The sequence below is a fragment of the Mastomys coucha genome, unplaced genomic scaffold (assembly GCF_008632895.1).
Source record: "Mastomys coucha isolate ucsf_1 unplaced genomic scaffold, UCSF_Mcou_1 pScaffold22, whole genome shotgun sequence".
NCBI lineage: Eukaryota > Metazoa > Chordata > Mammalia > Rodentia > Muridae > Mastomys > Mastomys coucha.
The window spans coordinates 117345087-117363977 of NW_022196905.1; the positions used below are offsets into that span (position 1 = coordinate 117345087).

Below are 18891 nucleotides of genomic sequence, written 5' to 3' on the forward strand. Positions count from 1 at the left end.
AGCACACAGTCACTGGCTGTTATAGAACTGACTACATAGATGTTTCAGATTAAACATGTTAATTCATTTATATTCCAGTCTCTAGGGAGGGGAGGTCCATCAATTTCTTACTGACAACTAATATATAAAACATCAATGAAGCGCTTTGCCACAACATCATAGCATAAATAAATCAAAACCAGTAGGTCTGTCTGTTCCTGGTGACAACGGAATTGTCACATTCAGAGAACACCAAGTAGAAGGCAATAGGGTGCTGGCTCTGTGCGTGGCGTCCTGACACTTCTGTTTTATTTCCCAGCATTTGCCCTGAGTCACAACTCTCCTGCAGTTTATGGCCATAAAAGTCAGAAACTGCTTCTTATTCTTGCTCGTTTTTCTACCGCACCAGGTGAGCTGGGTATAAAATGGATTTACAGGCTAGGGAGGAACTCTAAAATGCTTCCTGAAAAGGACTATCGGTGGTGTGAGAAGCTGATGGACCACTGGCTCTTTTGACACGTGGCAAACCAGAAGTGAGAGCCAATAGAAGGTTGTAAACTCTAATTTGAAATGGCTCCGTAAGTCCATTTGAAAATGGATGCATTATTATCCAGCACCAAGCCAGAAAACACTTAATCTGTTTGCTGACTAAGACATGGAAGAAGAATTTAGAAGTGAAAAATGTGTATTCCCTTACTTCAGTTACACCAAGGGTCTCGTCTCATAAGTCCCTTTGATTTCCCAGAGTGAGTCTTTGGCACCAAAATAACACCTACTTTTTTTTTCAATATTTATTTATTTATTTATTATATGTGAGTACACTGTAGCTGTCTTCAGATACTCCAGAAGAAGGCATCAGATCTCATTACAGATGGTTGTGAGCCATCATATGGTTGCTGGGAATTGAACTCAGGACCTCTGGAAGAGCAGTCAGTGCTCTTAACTACTGAGCCATTTCTCCAGCCCCTCACCTACTCTTTTCTCGATCTTTCTTTTTTTCTTTTTTCCTTTTCTTACCAAATACATATTCATTTCTGAGGCCAACTGAAACCATTTTCTTTCTTCTCTTTTTGCTTTTGTTTTTTTCAGACAGGATCTTACTCTGCAGTGAGGCTGACCTAAACCTATGTGGGTGGGCCAGGCTAACCTTGAACTTGTGGCAATTCTCCCGTCTCAGCCTCCCCAGTGCTAGCATTACAGGCATAAGCCACTATGCCCAGCTTTATTTATTTACTTATTAATTATTTTATTTGAATATATGCTTGTCTGTGCATAGGTTTGTGTGTCTGTGTATATATGTGCTTATGTCCACGGCGCATATATATATATATATATATATATATATATATATATATATATATATGCCAGATGACAACCTCAAGTGACTTTCCTTGGGCTTTTTCCTGTGCTTTTGAACCTGGGTCTCTCATTGGCTTGAAGTTTACCAAGTAAACAAGACTGGCTAGCTGGCCAGCCAGTTTCAGGAAAGCTGTCTCTGCTTCCCCAGGGCTGGGATTACAAGCATGAACCAGCATGCCAGGCCTTTTTTTTTAACATGGGTTCTAAGGACTAACCCCAGGTCCTCGTGCTTGCAAGGAGAACACCTTACTGAGTGAGCTATCTCCCTTACTGAGTGAGCTATCTCCCTACCCTTCACTTTATTAGAAAACAACAGGTTATGATTGAGAATAGGGAGAGTATTCATTTGTCTAGACTTTTATATCAATGCTTTCACACCAGAAGAAACTTCTACAAATACTATTCATTCAAAAGAAAAGTCAGAGTAACAAATTTGATCAGATGGATACAAAGTAATTTTTAAAATTTTAAAGTTAAGGCCAATCACGGTCAAACATGATTTAACAGATAAATACATATATATTATTTTACATGTGAGTGATTCTGATTATTTCTTTTAGCACAAATCAAAAGATTCCATCATATAATAGTTATGAGCACAGACTCTGGAGCCAAATGACCTAAAAGGCAATTCTGGCTCCACTATTATTATTAGCTGTGAAACCTTAAACAAAATTTTTAGCCGGGCAGTGGTGGCGCACGTCTTTAATCCCAGCACTTGGGAGGCAGAAGCAGGTGGATTTCTGAGTTCAAGGCCAGCCTGGTCTACAGAGTGAGTTACAGGACAGCTGGGGCTATACAGAGAAACCCTGTCTCAAAAAAACAAACAACAACAAAAAAAAAGAATTAACATCTATATGCTTAAGAGTCTTTGCTCTGCAAAAGTCTACAGAAAAGGCAAGAATAATAGTACAGCCTACTTCCAAGGATGATGAAAAAGCTGAATAATATTTACAAAGCACTTAAAATGAGTGGCATGGCAACTTTATAGGTGCTTTAATATATAAACAATTAAGAGGACGGAAACCCCAGCCCCAAAGAAGTCACTCTTTTCCCCACACATCTGACCTTCCTAATCCCTGAGATTTTAATCTGGGTGTCAGAAAGAAAGGAGATGTAAATTCAGCGATTAAGGGGAAGGGTTGGTGGAGAAAAAGGAAAGAAAAAGATAATAGGGGTCAAAGTTCAATTCTCCTTTTAAAAAAAAACAAACAAAACAAAACAAAACAAAACAAAAGGAGCTAATGTTTCCATTTCTTTTTCCCAACAGGCCAGGGGCAAAGGCAGGAAAAAGCATAAATTATTTAGAAAACCCAGTAACTAGGACTAGGAGAACTAGAGGACAACTGACTGCTTGTGGAAACTGGAGGGGAACTGTTCCAAAGTACTAATACAGAGAGCCTCAGGTCCCGCTGCCAAGCGCCATGGAGTTTAGATGGTTACAAGGCTTCTGATCTTGATTTTGGATGAGTGTAGTGTTGACAAAATGCTTTACACAAAACACCTCCTCGTCATTCTCTGCTCAACGATACCTGAGTGGTACTGAGACCAGACTCAGGCTTGAACCACTGGGTCAAGGCCCAGGCTGACAGCAGGTCTGTCGCCTGTCACCTGTCACCTGTCACCCGACGTGTCCACCACTCACACGCGTGAAGCTGCTTCATGAAATAGTGAAAGCCATTACCCTAGTGTCTTCTAACTCCCTCTGGAGTTTGTCAGCTTTGGTCTTTTCAAAGAGCAGGCTCTGTTCAAGCTCCTTAATGCGGGCATGCTCCAGTTTGGTCTGCGTCTGTTAGTAAAAGGGAAGAGGAGAAGAACACAACAGTGCCACCATGACATGCCAGCACGAGAGGAGAGAGAGCGGCATGCAGGCCGGGCCACCAGTACTTTCTGCCATAGGACAAACAGAAAGGGTAACAACGAGAGAGAGGATGGAGCTGCCAGGGAAGGAGGGAGTGAGGGTAGACACTAAGAACAGAGGAGGGAGGCAGGAGGAGGGCATGAGCTAGTCTGTTGAGAAAGAAAAACATGGAAAACATATGAGGCAGGATGAAGTTTCAGATGCATGCAGCCAAAGATATGTTGTTGTAAGTTGATAAGTGAAGTTTATCAGCACAAATTAGAACAGTTAACACTCCCCTAACTATCATGTTTCCTCCCAAACAGTGGCTACTTGACATTAATGTGTATGTCACTGACTCGGGTACTTCGAAAGGCTGTTTGACCCTCAAAAAGATCATCACTGTCTGGGAGGCAGAGGCAGGTGGATTTCTGAGTTCGAGGCCAGCCTGGTCTACAAAATGAGTTCCAGGACAGCCAGGACTACACAGAGAAATCCTGTCTCAAAAAACCAAAAAAAAAAAAAAAAAAAAAAGATCATCACTGTCACCTATGGATGGAGAAGACGATGCCACAAATCTTCGAGCACTCAGTGGGTCCTCAGAGCAGACTGGTGGACCTGGCAAACAATGTGTAATAAAAAAAAAAAAAAAAGGGCCAAGGGCGAATCTTAAGAATCTGGGCTGCGTGTGGTGGCTTTGGGTCTATGGTGTGGCTTTGGCCTATCATGGCTTAAGCCCATAATCCCAGTGCTTTGGAGCCTGAGGCAGGAGGATTGCAGCGAATATTTGGCTAGCCTGGGCTAACATAGTGAGTTCAAGGGCTGAGCTATAGGGTAAGACTTTGAAAATAATTATACATAAATGAACAAATAAAATAGGCTCTAGACGCCGGACAGTGGTGGCTCACACCTTTAATCCCAGCACTTGGGAGGCAGAGGCAGGCGGATTTCTGAGTCCGAGGCCAGCCTGGTCTACAGAGTGAGTTCCAGGACAGCCAGGGCTACACAGAGAAACCCTGTCTGGAAAAACCAAAAAACAAACAAACAAACAAACAAAAAAAAAAAAGAAAAAAGAAAAAAATAGGCTGTAGAATAGTGCCAAGGCGCCCAGCAGTGGTGTCTGCAGAAGTGGGTGGTGTTTTCTGGTGAGGATCTCTACAGTAGAGCAAGACCACAAAAGCTCTAACTTCTTCCCAACTGGGAATCCTCAAAGGCTTAACTATCTGTGGAGAAGGGGGGCAGATTACAAAGACAGTATTTAGTAAAGGGTACACCACTGCCTCTTCCTCTGAAAAAGCCAATTAAGCAGATCAGAGCAAGAGAAAAGTTAAACTCCAGATATAAGGGATTTATTTTTATCCTTAACCAAAGTTGCTCTTACCAGCTCAGATTAGAAAGGATGGCAATGCTGAGAGAACAGGTGAGATCTTAGGGTGAGTGGAACCTGGAAACCACACCGTTGCGGTGACTTCCTATCCAGTCAGTTACCTGGCTGGAATCTCAGAGGTTCTCTCTGCCAAATCTTGCTCCACTTGAAATCATCATGATATTGGTCTAAAGGAACTTCCCTCATCATCTCTCTGACCAACTGTCACTGCAACAATTGACTGACACTGTAAGAGTTAACTTAAGATGTCTATCAGTCTGCATAATTATGGGCAGTGAGAATATGACAGAAAGGCTGTAACAAAGTGACACCCAGTAGCATCGAGCCTAAGGAGAAAACCAAAGCTATGGACATGTCCTCTGGTACTCTGGTGTCTTTATGGATTCAAGGGGTTACTCTGAGACATAAACAACCATCATAAGACATTGAAAAGGGAAACAGAAAACATTTTTGAGGCAGGGTATCATCATATGGTCTTGGCTGGCCTGAAACTCTGTAGAGCAGGCTAGTCTAGAGCTCAAAGATAGCCTCCTGCCTCTGCCTCCTGGACTTGAAGATGTGCATCATCACACTCAGACAGAAAACATTTCTTCCTTTACATTCCTCACCTACACTCTGGATATTCTGAGAGATAATGAGAGACATTTCAAAGCCTAATACTCCCCTGCATCCACAGGTGCTGGAGAGAAAAACTGTTCAACGCTCTCCTTGTACAAGAAAATAATTTAATCCAGACCCACAAGTTGGGGCTACAGCTTCAGGAAATCACACTAAAGGAATCAGTAAAAGAAAATGGTCTCTTATTTCTTTGACCATGAATTAGGCATCATCTGGACAAAAGGTCACTCACTATGTGCAGATAAAAAACAAATATCCAGCCAGGCATGGTGATGCAAGCCTATAAAGTCCCAGCACCTGAGGAAGCAGAGACAGGAAAATCAAGAGGAGGAGGCCAGGCTATATTGCAAGTTCTTGGCCAGTCTAGATTACATAGCCAGAGCCTATTTTAAAAGAAAGAAGGAAAAGAAAAGAAAAAGAGAAAGGAAAGGAAAGGAAAGGAAAGGAAAGGAAAGGAAAGGAAAGGAAAGGAAAGGAAAGGAAAGAGAGGTACCTGTCTCTTACTTGCAATTCCAGCACTGAGCAGCCTGGGGCAGGAGGATCACCACAGGTTTAAGGCTAGCCTAGGCTACAGATTGAGACCCTGTCTTTAAAAAAAAAGAGAGAAAATATCCATGGACTAGTCCCTCAGTTCAGACCTTCCAGCTGAGGACAGCAAACCACCCGCCCCCCTTATAGAAGGGGGTGCTCCACAGTAGACTTTCGCCAGTCAGTAGCAAGGGAGCCAGTGATTCACCTCCATGCCACAGCCTGAGGTAAAAGTGTGACAGGACAGCCTATTAAAATCACTGCTTTCTGAGACTAAGGTGTGGTATCCCAAGAGGAAAGTCCTGGGACAGGGCTTGGAAGGAGAGCAAAGGCCTTGCGAGAAGCGCACAGAGAGGCAGGAGGTCCCATGCACACTGACACTGGAGGCAGCGAAACCTGTTCTGGATGGAGAGAAGAAAGAGACCCAGATCACTGAAGTAGCTTCGCAAAAAGGAACCCCTCATCAAAATGTCAATGTGAGTTCTCTATCTCAGCTCAATAGATGACAAGAAGCAAAGGAATTCTTGGTTTCAATTTTGTTCTTTTGAGCCTGTAAATCAAAGCAAACGGTTTTGGGTCTTCTCCATTGGGAGCATAGCTGGCAATGTGTACAAGAATCAATGCTCTGGAGGCCACTCTCTCTGGTGGTCTGTAAGAAGAGGGAGGGTCAGTACTACATGGTAGCACTGCTGCTAGGGAAAGCTCTCTTGGTGAGAACAACCTAAAATACCCTGTATGTTCAGGGAGGATACTGGCCTCCACTCGTAGTTAGGAGGGGAAATACGGTAGCCATACACGGAAGCTTGAATTTATCAGCTGCGCTGGCTAGCAGTGGGAGCATGCACAAAAGCAGCCGAAAGCAACCAGGCTGGGAAGGTCAGGATACTTGAAAAGTATCTCCCAGAATTTCCACAGCTACAGTGTTTTATGCTTCCCTCAGGTGCCTACCCAAATTAGAAAACGTCATGAATGGTGAAGAAGGCCCTGCCTCAGATGATTTCTTTCCTTTTCAGCAGAACTTCTTCAAATATCTACCTACCAGTAACAAATGAATCCACAGAGCTTAGTGACTAGACAGTTTCTTAAAGATACAAATGCATTTGCTTTGAAATTCACATGCATAGAAATACTAAGGGAAAAGTCCCAAGGTCATATTATGCAGTTAGTATTTGAGTGTATCAATAAGCTTTTGCTGGAATCAATCTGTGTTAAGGGAAATAGCCACACAGTTAAGTGCCCTCTTACATTCTCGGGATCTTCAGAAATCTGCCTCTTTTGCTATCAGTAAAAAAATAAAAAAAGTAAACAACAACAAAAAGAGATTCAACTAAAGTTTCAATCCGTGTTAGGGTTTCAATATGACTTTGATTAATTTCTAGTCAGTTTATCAGACAAACTAGACTGGCCTACTGCTAATGTAATTACCCTAACTCAGTCTTTTCCAAACCTCAGACGTGGTAATTCTTATGAATTAGACGATGAGATGAAACTCTGATGAGACTGTGGGGTGTTTTTAAATGGATGACAACACAAAAGTCAACTACAGGATGTGACTATATGTGAAATGAGTGAAGAAGGTTTCTATTAAATTATTAAGAAGCTATTAAGGTCTAGACCTTATAAAATTAGAACTCAGAAAATGTTTTCTTTATTATTTATTGACTATAAGAATACATTTGTTTGCAAGGAAATCAGAGTTATCTGGAAGGACTCCTAAAATTTAAACCAACAGACTCCAAAATCCTGATGGTGGCAAAAAATAAACATATATATATATATATATATATATATATATATATATATATATATGCCTTTTGCCTTTGGCTGGACGTGGTTGTGCATGACTGTAATCTCAGCACTTGGGAGGCAAAGGCAGATTGCTATAAACCTGAGGCCAGTCTGATTTTCACTGTGAGCGCCAGGCCAACTAGATCTACATAGTCAGGCCATTTCTCTAGCTCCTCCCCAAAATCCAAAATCTGTATAGACACATGCAATTTTTACTAAAATGCTATAAAGAATCTTATAGAATCTTCAAATTTTGAAAAGTTAATCATTTATTTTGTCATATATATGGCAGTGGCTTAAAAGTAACAAAATAGCAGCATGTCATTCAAAACTAATATGAATAATTGTTACGAAGATAAGAAACCTATTATTATAGGAAAACTGCTGACTTTCAAATGTGTCAGAGAAGTGGCATAAATTGCTCCTGGTTTTTGCTCTGGTAACAACATTACTTTAAAAAGCAACTATCTAAACCATGGTCCCAAAAGAATAAAATAAACTATGAGAACATATCATTGACTTTCATAGGGTTATAAAGGATTTATTCTGCTCCACGAAAGAACAAAGCTGAACCACAGCAAAAATGCCTTGCTAAGTACAATTATATTGAAATTAAGTTCTTTTAAAATGCTGTTTCTAACGCCAGAGGAACAAGGAAAGCCTTACCTAAGACTGCCTTGAGGACACACTGCCAGATTTATGACTTGATTAGATCCAATTCAGAGCTTCTAATTTTGAAGCATGAGAAGAATTATGAGTATCTTAATTTGCCACATGAATACCGCAATCCCAGGCTCAAGGACCAGACCATCATCTCAGGACAACCCAAGTGGCCTGAGGCAGGATACCTGCCATCCTCTTAACGGACTGTTCTGACAAGGATCATCTGGCCCAGTGTGTCACTCGTATTTCTCAATACAGGCATTCATAAAGGTTTTCAAGATCTGGAAGGGTTTACCTCAAGATCGCCTTTGGTAATTGATTCTTCTTCAACTCGGAACTGAAGGTCCTCAACCTTCCTGTGGGATGAAACCAAACAAAGCACTGAGGAAGTTCTAAGGGACACCTCAGCCTACAGCGAAAGAAAGCATGAGCAGCACCCTGGCGAGCTCAGACGACAGCAATGCAAAAGAACGCCTTAGGGACACAGAAAACAAAGGGCACTGCTATAGAAAAGCTGTGCTGTAATTATTTAGAAATTCCAAACTTTTATCTAGGTAACAACTCTAGAAAACATGAAAAGGAAACTGAAGTGGTGGCGCACGCCTTTAATCCCAGCACTTGGGAGGCAGAGGCAGGCAGATTTCTGAGTTCGAGGCCAGCCTGGTCTACAGAGTGAGTTCCAGGACAGCCAGAGCTATACAGAGAAACCCTGTCTTGAAAAGAAAAAAAAAAGAAAAGAAAAGAAAAAAAAAGAAAAGAAACTGAAAATGGTGGCTGGAGAGATGGCTCAGCGGTTAAGAGCACTGACTGTTCTTGTAGAGATCCTGAGTTCAACTCCCAGCAACCACATGGTGGCTCACAACAACCATCTATAATGGGATCTGACGTCCTCTTCTGGTGTGTCTGAGGACAGGTACAGTGTACAGTGTACGCATATAAATACAATAAACAAATCTTTAAAAAAAAAAAAGAAACTGAAAACAAAGAAACAAAACCTTTTTCTCTTGGACACATATACCAGAATGGATCAATCAATCAAAATAACATTGGCCTTAAAGGAAAATACTTGCTCACCAAAGAAATAGGTTTCAGATTATACGTGTATAAATTCTACTGTGTGTGAGTGAGAGAGAGAAAGGGGGAGGGGGGACACACTATATCCTCCTGCATGCTGCAATATAGGCATATACCTCCCCCCACAAGTTTGTAGGTTTATTTTTATGTGAGAACATCCTATGCCTAGTACTTCTTCATCCAAATACAGGCCTAATGGCACAGACTTACAATTCTAACTATTTGTGGGGCTGAACCAAGAGGGTCATGAGCTAAGAGCCAGTCCAGTCTACTTTGTAAGACTGTTGTAAAATAGGAAAACAGAAGGGCTGGGGGCACTGGCTGTGGTGGAGTGCTTGTCAAGCGAGTGGAAGGCTATAGGTTCAGTCTCTGGAGGGAGGGACAGGGAGGACAGTTCCTTGTAAAGAGCCAAACTCTCGGGTGGTGGTGGCTCACACCTTTAATCCCAGCACTTGGGAGGCAGAGGCAGGCGGATTTCTGAGTTCAAGGCCAGCCTGGTCTACAGAGTGAGTTCCAGGACAGCCAGGGTTATACAGAGAAACCCTGTCTCCAAAAAAAAAAAAAGCAAAAAAACAAAAACAAAAGAAACAAACAAACAAGAAACCCAAGAGCCAAACTCTCTATCTCACATTGTCAGCAGGTGTGTTCATATCGACCTAAGCTATTCTATATATGACAATTTACTTTCCAAATAAGGCCAGCTTTCTCAAGGATAAAGTTCTTCATAAGGCTAAGGAAGTGAAACTGGTCTGGGATTTCCTTTGGGAACGTTGAGTAAAGTGATTCTCAGGACAAGCATTCAATGACAATGAATACCTGCTAATAAGTCATGTCTAAATGACGCCAGGCTTCCTGGAGAAGCTACATCACAGTGCGCCCTTTCCCATAGCAGAGCTCAGCTTCTACTGGACAGCCATTCTTTGGCTGCCATCACTGAGAAGGAAAAGCCCACACTCAGGATCACCTTTTCTCCTCTTCCAGCTGGTTGAGGAGCTCCACTTTCTCCCTGTCAGCAGCTTCCACCATGGTACGTAGCTGGTCCATCTTGGCCTCTAGTTCCAGGACATGCTGGGGAAGCAAGGGTGTCAGTGAGTAGCCCGGGATACCTCCAAATAGGTATAGGTAAACGAGACCGTGAAGGGCAAGCATCACTCTGGGTACAGTCTAATACAGTCTAATGCTTTCTGCCATGGTAGGCTATTCCTGGCAACTCTCCTGGAAACTAGATGGCAAAACAAACAAAAAACCATCCCACATCATACAGCAACAGAGGGCAACAGTAAGACAAGTCTCATCTTTTCCAATACTGAAGCGTGTCAGTAATAATCTACAAACACCAGCTGTGACCACTAAGGACTCAGTAACGAGCAGCTAATACAGACAGACTCAAAGCCTTGACATAAAGAACAAATCGCTAAGGTAAAATCAAGAACAAAAAACTTTACGATGATGGAAACTGGCACCCACACCACAGCTTTTCAACAAGCTCAGATACTCATTTCCTATGTTCAAATCCAACCAACCCCGTGGCTCCGAATGCCAGGCACTCTTTTTAACCTCCTCGCTCACTTTGGAAACCACAACCATAGGCACAAGATCAGCACCAGTCTTCACCTGATCATGCCCATCTCGGGCCAGGGCTAGCTCCTGCTCTATTTCCCCCACGTGGCTGGTAGCCTTGGCCACCTCGGCCCGCTCCAGGTCCCGCTCAGCCAGCAGCTGCTCAATGTGCTGCTGCTTCTCCTTCAGAGCCTCCTGGAGGGCTGTGGTGCCCGAGATCTTGCGGGCGTAGCGGGAAGAGGTTTCAGTCAACTGCAAAGGAAAGTCAGAGAAGTCAAGGACGATGGTGCTGTCCGGGAGGAAACAGCGCATGCGTAGCAGACATCTCTTAGGCAAAGCAAAAGTGCTGCCCCAGCTTGTGGGTTTGTAAAATATTAGGCAAAGTTCTCACCAAGAAAGTAAGACCTCATAAAAAATACCGATAAACAAGCTCATAGCAAAGTTGAGAAGACGTTTAGAAGACGAATATGTAGTTTAAATATGGGCACTCTGAGCACAGCTGACAAGATCTGTAGGAATCTAGACAGTTTTCACAAGGTCATTCTAAACATTTCTCTAAAGTGGCTCACACCTGTAGTCTCAGGACTGCAGAGGCCGAGGCTGAAGGACTGCCCGTGAGCTGGAAGACATCTTGGCTACAGAGTAAGACCATCTCAAAAAGAAACAAAACATCCAAAGGTTCTTTAAACTACTCCAGCCTGAGTTATGGCTGTCTTCTGGTGAGGACATCTGGCAAAGCTTTTGATTCTTGGTCTTAAAGCTCAGAGTTCTCAAAGTTCCCAAACCTCACTAAGAAATGAAAACATCACCTTAGAGTAGCATCTTTTCAACTCATGAATGGGTGGATTTTTGTCAGGATCTTTCTTTGCAAAGGAAAAATTGAGGTGATATCACACTAGAATCTGGCCTCTAGGACCTGAATCCCAATTACTAGATAATAATAAGACATAAAAGGGGAAGTCTAAGGACAGTCAGTCAGAGACAGATGGATGGGCAGACAGACAGACAGACAGACACACACTCTCACAAGAAAAGGAAATAAGAGGAAAGGAAGAGAGAAACCTATGGAGAACAAGGAATGGTAAGTGGGAGGAAGAGGAGGACAGGGCATCACTGAGACAGGAAGGAAGAAAAGGAAGACAAGACAGGAGGTGGCAGAGCCAAAGGCTAGGGGACCCTGAGAAAGAATGTGTGTTCTTGTCATCTACTAATCTCTGTTGGTTCACATACATCTCCATCTGGAAGCTAACAGCCACATTAAGCCCAGGGGAAATGAACCTGCACAAATGGCAGCAGGTAACTGGGCAAAGTGGAATGACATTCCTTTCTACAGGCTCCCACAGGCTCTGCAGGCTCCCACAGGCTCTGCAGGCTAGGAGGGTATCTGGACATGGCCCCATTCTTGGCAAGCATTTGTCCATGGCCTTGACTTAGTTATTGGCTCCAGACCAATTCAGCCTTTGCTTCTTCTGAAAACAAAGTGTCACTTGTCACCCGAGTGCTCTCCATCAGTCTATCAAGCCCTCACCTAAGGGAGCAGACACTGAGGATCTTCATCAATTAATAATCCAGAAATTTGATGAGTATGAGAACAAAGGAATCCATCCAATCAACCCCACACCACCTTTGTGGCTCATTTTGTAGAATTTCTTGAATTATTGAAACATATTGAGAACAAATTCCATGCCTCTCTTTTTACCATTAGACCAGCTTTCCCTCCTCGCTGCGTGGTTTAAGCATATTAAGTGTGAAGTCACCAAATCATGTGCATAGCTAGGCCTCAGGGGCCCTGAAAGTTCACAGGGACACTAAAGAAATGTGTAAAATCCCCAAAGAAATGCAGAAGTAGCTGTTTTATATGCAGTGACTAGATGAGGCACTTCAGGTTTAGCCTCAGCCTATAACCCACTCCACTGAACAGTACCATGTCTGCAAAGCTGGGTATTGGCAGTCGTGAAGACAAAAAACAAATACTATGCACCAATCAGAGAAGCACAGGAAACGAAGGTCCCAGTGATAAACAAGATTCCAAGGTTCAAGAAGATGTACAGAGCCCAACAGGAGCACATTTCCTAATGGTAAGATACTAACTATAGTTACTGAAGAATTCACTTAAAATACTCACTTGTCTTGGGACCTGGACACATGGCTCAGTGGCTAAGTGTACCTGCTGTGAACTCGTGAGGATCAGAATTTTGATTCCAAGCACTCAGCTAAGAAACCAGTGTCCAAAGCATCCAACACACACCCACATGCATGTACATACACACATATAAATGAATATTCAAAAAAGTACTGTTTAATTTCTTGGACAGAAATACACCTCTCAGGAATAGGTTGAAAGCACATTATTTTATGTCCCTGTTACACTCTTTCAGTCATTTTTATTAGAAACTACAGCTATCCCACATAAACACACCAAGAAAGAGAGCTGTGTCACAAGATAAGGAGACTTATCTATTTGACAATTGTCTTCAATAAGTGAGGTGAGCCATGAGACATCAGAACTTGTCTGCTAAATGTTAGTAGGGGAGACTGGAGGGTGCAGGGAAAGCTTGGTACTCCACAAAGAAATGGGCATAATTCACAAGATGAAAGTCACTCAAGAAAGAGCTCCTCTAGAGCAGACACAGCCGTGGGATGGTTCCTACGACGGCAGAGTAGACAGCCATGTGCTGAGCCTTTCAGAACAAGGCATGGCCTTCACCTCCACTCCATTGGTCCTGGGACCTGTTTGCTCCTGAGATCCATTTTTTAATTGTACTGGTGAGGATGCAAACTCAAACAGTCAGAGAGGTAAATGTTCTACCTGTATATAAAAGGAAGAAACTGCAGCTGGCTAGCAGAGGGGCATCTCAGCCATGAGAGACTTCACCACGCCTCCTTTCTCTTCCTGACCGTGATGCCACAGAAGGTAAATGAGACCCAGGACTGGCACCCTAGCACTGGAGTCCTCATCTAACTTACTGTTGTCTCAAGGTCACCATCAAAGAGCCCAGGTCCTGAACTCAGGTGGGAGGAGACTCTTGCTGATGCTTCTCATGTAAACAGCCTCTGCCTAACTTCCAAGAAATGGTATTAAGGACAGGGAGTGACATCCAAATAATCTGAATAATATACCATGTTAACAGAAAGACCACAGTGGTATGTAATTCCCCCAATTCCACTTTTCAATGCTCCAAGTGGGGAAAGGAGGAGAGAGAAAGGACCAGGAGAAAGACAAGAAGTAAACAAAACATGACACTTCCCAGCATCTTTTAATTCCAAAAGGCCCCCTCTGAATCCTCTAGCCCACATAGAAACACTCCACACATTAGCTGTGGGTTAGTCTACTCTGATGATATAAAGCATTAAGTTCTCTCAAAATACACTGGTCCCTAAAATTGTTAGAAAATAAAAAGAGAAAGAGACCTATATACATGACAACAGGGATCCCTCCAATTTCCCTGTCATTTGGTCCTAAGTAATTTCACAGAATAAATAGTAGTTACACAGATTTCTCAAAAACTGGCACACATTAAAGCTATTATGAATAAAAGTGCCACTAAAAAAGATAAATCTTATTTCAAAACCCATGTCCTTGCTGGAGCTCCATTTTCAAGACTGCCTTGGGGGACTTCCACAACAAGCTATGGGCAGCACTGAGAGCACAGACAGGCAAAGCAGAGCTCTGGCTGTAGGCATCTGGTGCCTCAGGAAGGAGGGGAGGGGAGCCTTACTAGTCCTGTTCGGCTGGGCTTGCTGCTCACAGAGGAGGCCACAGAGCTCATGGAGCTGAGGGAGGAGGCAGAAGGGCTTCGCTTCAGGCTGGCGGGCGTGGTGGCCATCACTCGCCTCACAGCAGCGGCTTTGGCTTTGGCTGGGGTAGTAGAAGGGAAGCCAATCTTTGTCACTTTGTGGACAGGAGCAAACAATCCGTATTTGGGTTGACATTGAAAATACCTTTAGAGAACAGTAAGAGGAACAAATACAACTTAATTACAAAAAGTGACAGCCATAACCAAACACTCTTCCAACTCAAAATGCATGAAATTATGTAGGGACAAGTCATTGTACTATGTGATAAACGTAAGCAGAAGCTTAGCAACACAGGGAGACCACTTAAAGCCATGACAAACAAGACAAATCAAACAAGACCCCCACTCTGGCAGAGCCACCTACATAAACTAGAAATGTCAGTTATTTGAGAATACCAGAAAATGTGACAATGTTTCAGTAACAGGAGAGAATGGCTTAGGGGCTGGGGATGTGGCTCAGTGGTAAAGGCTTGCCTTCACATGAGAGACTCCGTGTTCGGTTTTTCAATACACAGGAAACACACAAAACAGTGAGACGGCGTGATGGCTTAATTGTTTTACTAAGAGATATTTTATCTTTATCTCCGTGAATAGTGATGTTTGGCTGATTAAAGTCCACACTTATATATGGTTTCTAGGTCAATGTTAACCAGATCCTGTCATGATCAATACACTGTCTACCAATAACAACAATGTATCATCTCCCACAGCAGCAGCCAACAGTGTCAAAACATTTGAGAAGGAAACATTCTAAGTCAGGCATGACTCCATACCCTGAAATCTAAGCACCTGAACCATGAAGAGGATCATGAGCTCAGGAGCAGCCTTGAGCTATGTGAGACCAGAAAAAAAGGGTGGGAAATCCCCATACATCCCTGTACCATCTGCGTCCCGTCTGTACTACCAGGGCAGAGCAGGAGCGCTCTTACAGCAGAGGCGGCTGCTCGGCAGTCAACCCTTAGCACAGGGTGGGATTCTTATCAAACATGAAGACACACTTTACATTTCTTTCCTCTTTGCCCAAACTCTGTACCTGATGAAGCCAGAAGGAAAATGATCTTTGCTGGGCAGAGTTGTGCTCAATGGTCAGCTAATCTAGCCTAACTGGTAAACACCAGGCCACTGAGAAATCTTGAAGGTGACACCCAAAGTTGTCCTCTGGCATGCACACTTGTACACGTGCGTACAAAAAAAGAAAAAACAAAGAAAAACTACCATTTAGCTAGGTCTCAGGAAAGAAAAAAAAAATAGACGTGGTGGTAATATGCCTTTAATCCCAGCACTAGGAGGCAAAGGCAGGTAGATCTCTGTGACACAGAGGCCACTGGTCTACATAGCAAGTGCCAGGACAGCCATGACTACACAGAGACTCTGACTCAAATACAAATAAGTTAAATAAATAAATAGGTGTGTAGGTAGGTAGATAGGATAAATGGAACAAAAGTCTATCACTCCTCGTCAGTCACAGTAGATCATACTTTTAACCCTGACACATGGAGGACTGAGGTGAGGAGGAAGACTGCCACAGGTTCCAGGCTAGCCTGTTCCAAAAACTAAAAATGTCTCACAAAACAAGAAGCAGAGCTCCTCAGACAGCAGCAGTTTCCACTTTATTGCACATACTTGATGAGTTCTACTGGAGCACACAGCTGTAAGAGGAAGACACTATGGCCAAGAATTCCAAACCAACCTTGTTCCAGCAACAGCACCATCGTTCTTCCCCAAAGGCTCGTCTAACTCCACACCACACCATTCCCCCTTGGCAAAGTCAGTCTCGCCAAGAAACCGGACTACGCCAGCCTTAGTGCCACCAACCTAGAGGAGGAATAAAAGGTGAAACTTAAGATAACTTCAATAGCTAATTCCTTTGTAACCCCAACAAATGACAGGTGGTGCACCCCATCGTCCCATCAGCAGCTTCTTTGCTCTGTCTTCTGAGCTCTTTTCAAGTTGTCCTGAAGCCACACTGAGAGACACACTGCCAGACAGACCTGATGCCTGGGATAGTCCAACAACAAATCATCCCACATAATATGTAACCATTCAGACCATTAACAAACATATCCCCTTCCTTAAGAAGCACTGATTAAGGCCAGCAAAATGGCTCCTCAGGAATATGCACTTGCTGCCCCAGGATGCAAGCCTACAACATGCACCTAACCCCTGGTACCCACATAAATGTGGAAGGAAAGAACTGGGTTCACAAAATGAGTGCCCACAAATATACACATATACAATAATAATGAATAACTTTTAGAAAAATATTTGATCACTTCAGATTTCCTGTTGGAAATAAATATGTGCTATAAAAGTAAAAATCCAACAGCACGAGGCAGAAGGAAAACTCATCGATGGCTCTGTATCCTGGATGCTCTGTATCCTGGATGCTCTGTATCCTGGATGCTCTGTATCCTGGATGCTCTGTATCCTGGATGCTCTGTATCCTGGATGCTCTGTATCCTGGATGCTCTGTATCCTGGATGCTCTGTATCCTGGATGCTCTGTATCCTGGATGCTCTGTATCCTGGATGCTCTGTATCCTGGATGCTCTGTATCCTGGATGCTCTGTATTCTGGATGCTCTGTATCCTGGATGCTCTGTATCCTGGATATTTTCTTATACTTACCTTGCCTCCATGCAGAGGCGTGTGCATATTAGAGACACACTCTACATGTTTGGTTTGGGTTCACTAATTGTATTAGCAAATGAAATTTTAAGTACTTTAACCAGGCATGATTGTGTACACCTTTAATTCCAGCACTCAGGAATTGGAGGCAAGAGCTTTAGAAGTTCAAAGTCATCCTGGGTTACATATTAAGTTTAGGCAGAGACAGGAGGATTCCTGAATTTGAGGCCTGCCTGGTCTTTAGAGTGAGTTTCAGGGCTACACAGAAAAGCTCCGTCTGGGGGGGAGGAGGATTTTAAATACTTTAAAATGATTGAATCTACTATTTTCATACTATGAAGGTTTTGTGTTCTTAAAACTGTTAAAAAAAAAATACCACTCCTGGGCTGGAGAGATGGCTCGGCAATTAAGAGCACTGACTGCTCTTACAGAGGTCCTGCGTTCAATTCCCAGCAGCCACATGGTGGCTCACAACCATCTGCAATGGGATCCAAAGCCCTCTTCTGGGGTGTCTGAAAACAGTGACAGTGTACTCACATACATAAAATAAATAAATAAATCTTTAAAAAAAAAAAACCTCACAATTTCATTTACATAAAGTGCTCAAAGCTGAGATCTTTTAAAATAATTTCCCAACCATTTTAATATATATGAACATCAGTTATCATCAAAATTATCCCACCAGTATTATGTTTTCTCTCACACATATATGAGAACATTCACTTGTGCCTTGGTCCAGGTTCATACATGGCAACAACATTTTAATCACTGCTGCTTGGCAACCTGTATCACATCTGTATCTGCCAGCACTCACTCTCTTTACCACAACACTTCTTTAGAGCACACTTTCTGGTTTCTCACCTTCTCCCTGAGCTTTGTGTCCGTGTGGAGACTGAACACAGGGCCTTGTGCTTGCTAGGCAAGCACTTCCCCCACCCCCACCCCCAACCCCACCCCCACCCCGGGCTCGTGCTCCAGCCTCTCTTCACTTCCTGAGACAGGGTCTCACTAGTTTATTCTTATTTTACGTGCTTTGCCTGCACGTGTGTCTGCATGACGGTGTTCGGTCCACTGGAACTGGATATACAGACACTCATGAGCTCCCATGTGGGTGCTGGGAAGTAAACTCTGGTCCTTCGGAAGGGCAGCCTGTGCTCTTAACTATTGAGCCAACTCTCCAGCCCTATCTCTTGTCCCTTTTGGAGGTAGGTTCTCACTAAGGTGCCAGTGTGTACTGAACTCACCTGTGCCACAGGCAGGTGTTGAACATTTTTATTAGACAGGATCTTACTATGTAGTCCTGGCTGGCCTGTAAGTCACCAGTGGGAACTCACCACATAGACCAGAGATTCACGGGCCTTTGCCTTTTGTGTGCTAGGACTAAAGGGGTATGCCACAGCATCTGTCGAGGCTTTGAGCTTCCTGTTCTGGCTTTATAAACAGCCAGAAGTAAACATTTGCACTACTAGGCCTAACTTAGGTTTCTGGGATTTTGTTTTTTTGGTTTTTTTGTTCTTTTCCTTAATTTTTTTTTTTCAAAAACTTCACTGTAGGTGCTGGAGAGATGGCTTGGTGTTTAAGAACACTTGTTGCAAGCCGGGCAATGGTGGCACAAGCCTTTAATCCCAGCACTTGGGAGGCAGAGGCAGGTGGATTTCTGAGTTTGAGGCCA

General features: G+C 43.2%; 1 protein-coding gene across 30 annotated transcripts in view; it reads right to left on the reverse strand.

The window, feature by feature from the left end:
• Positions 1 to 18891, reverse strand: part of Clip1 (CAP-Gly domain containing linker protein 1) — a 118434-nt gene that overhangs the window by 58989 nt on the left and 40554 nt on the right. For 16 of the 30 annotated variants that reach the window (XM_031337834.1, XM_031337842.1, XM_031337841.1 and 13 more), the window contains 7 exons: positions 16284 to 16408; positions 14516 to 14738; positions 10851 to 11048; positions 10201 to 10304; positions 8458 to 8518; positions 6957 to 6989; positions 3023 to 3127 (listed from right to left, as the gene is read on the reverse strand). In XM_031337834.1, coding sequence (XP_031193694.1) covers positions 3023 to 3127; positions 6957 to 6989; positions 8458 to 8518; positions 10201 to 10304; positions 10851 to 11048; positions 14516 to 14738; positions 16284 to 16408 — 849 coding nt within the window. The remainder of the gene's footprint in view (positions 1 to 3022; positions 3128 to 6956; positions 6990 to 8457; positions 8519 to 10200; positions 10305 to 10850; positions 11049 to 14515; positions 14739 to 16283; positions 16409 to 18891) is intronic. The other 14 variants (XM_031337843.1, XM_031337839.1, XM_031337856.1 and 11 more) reach the window with 5 other exon arrangements.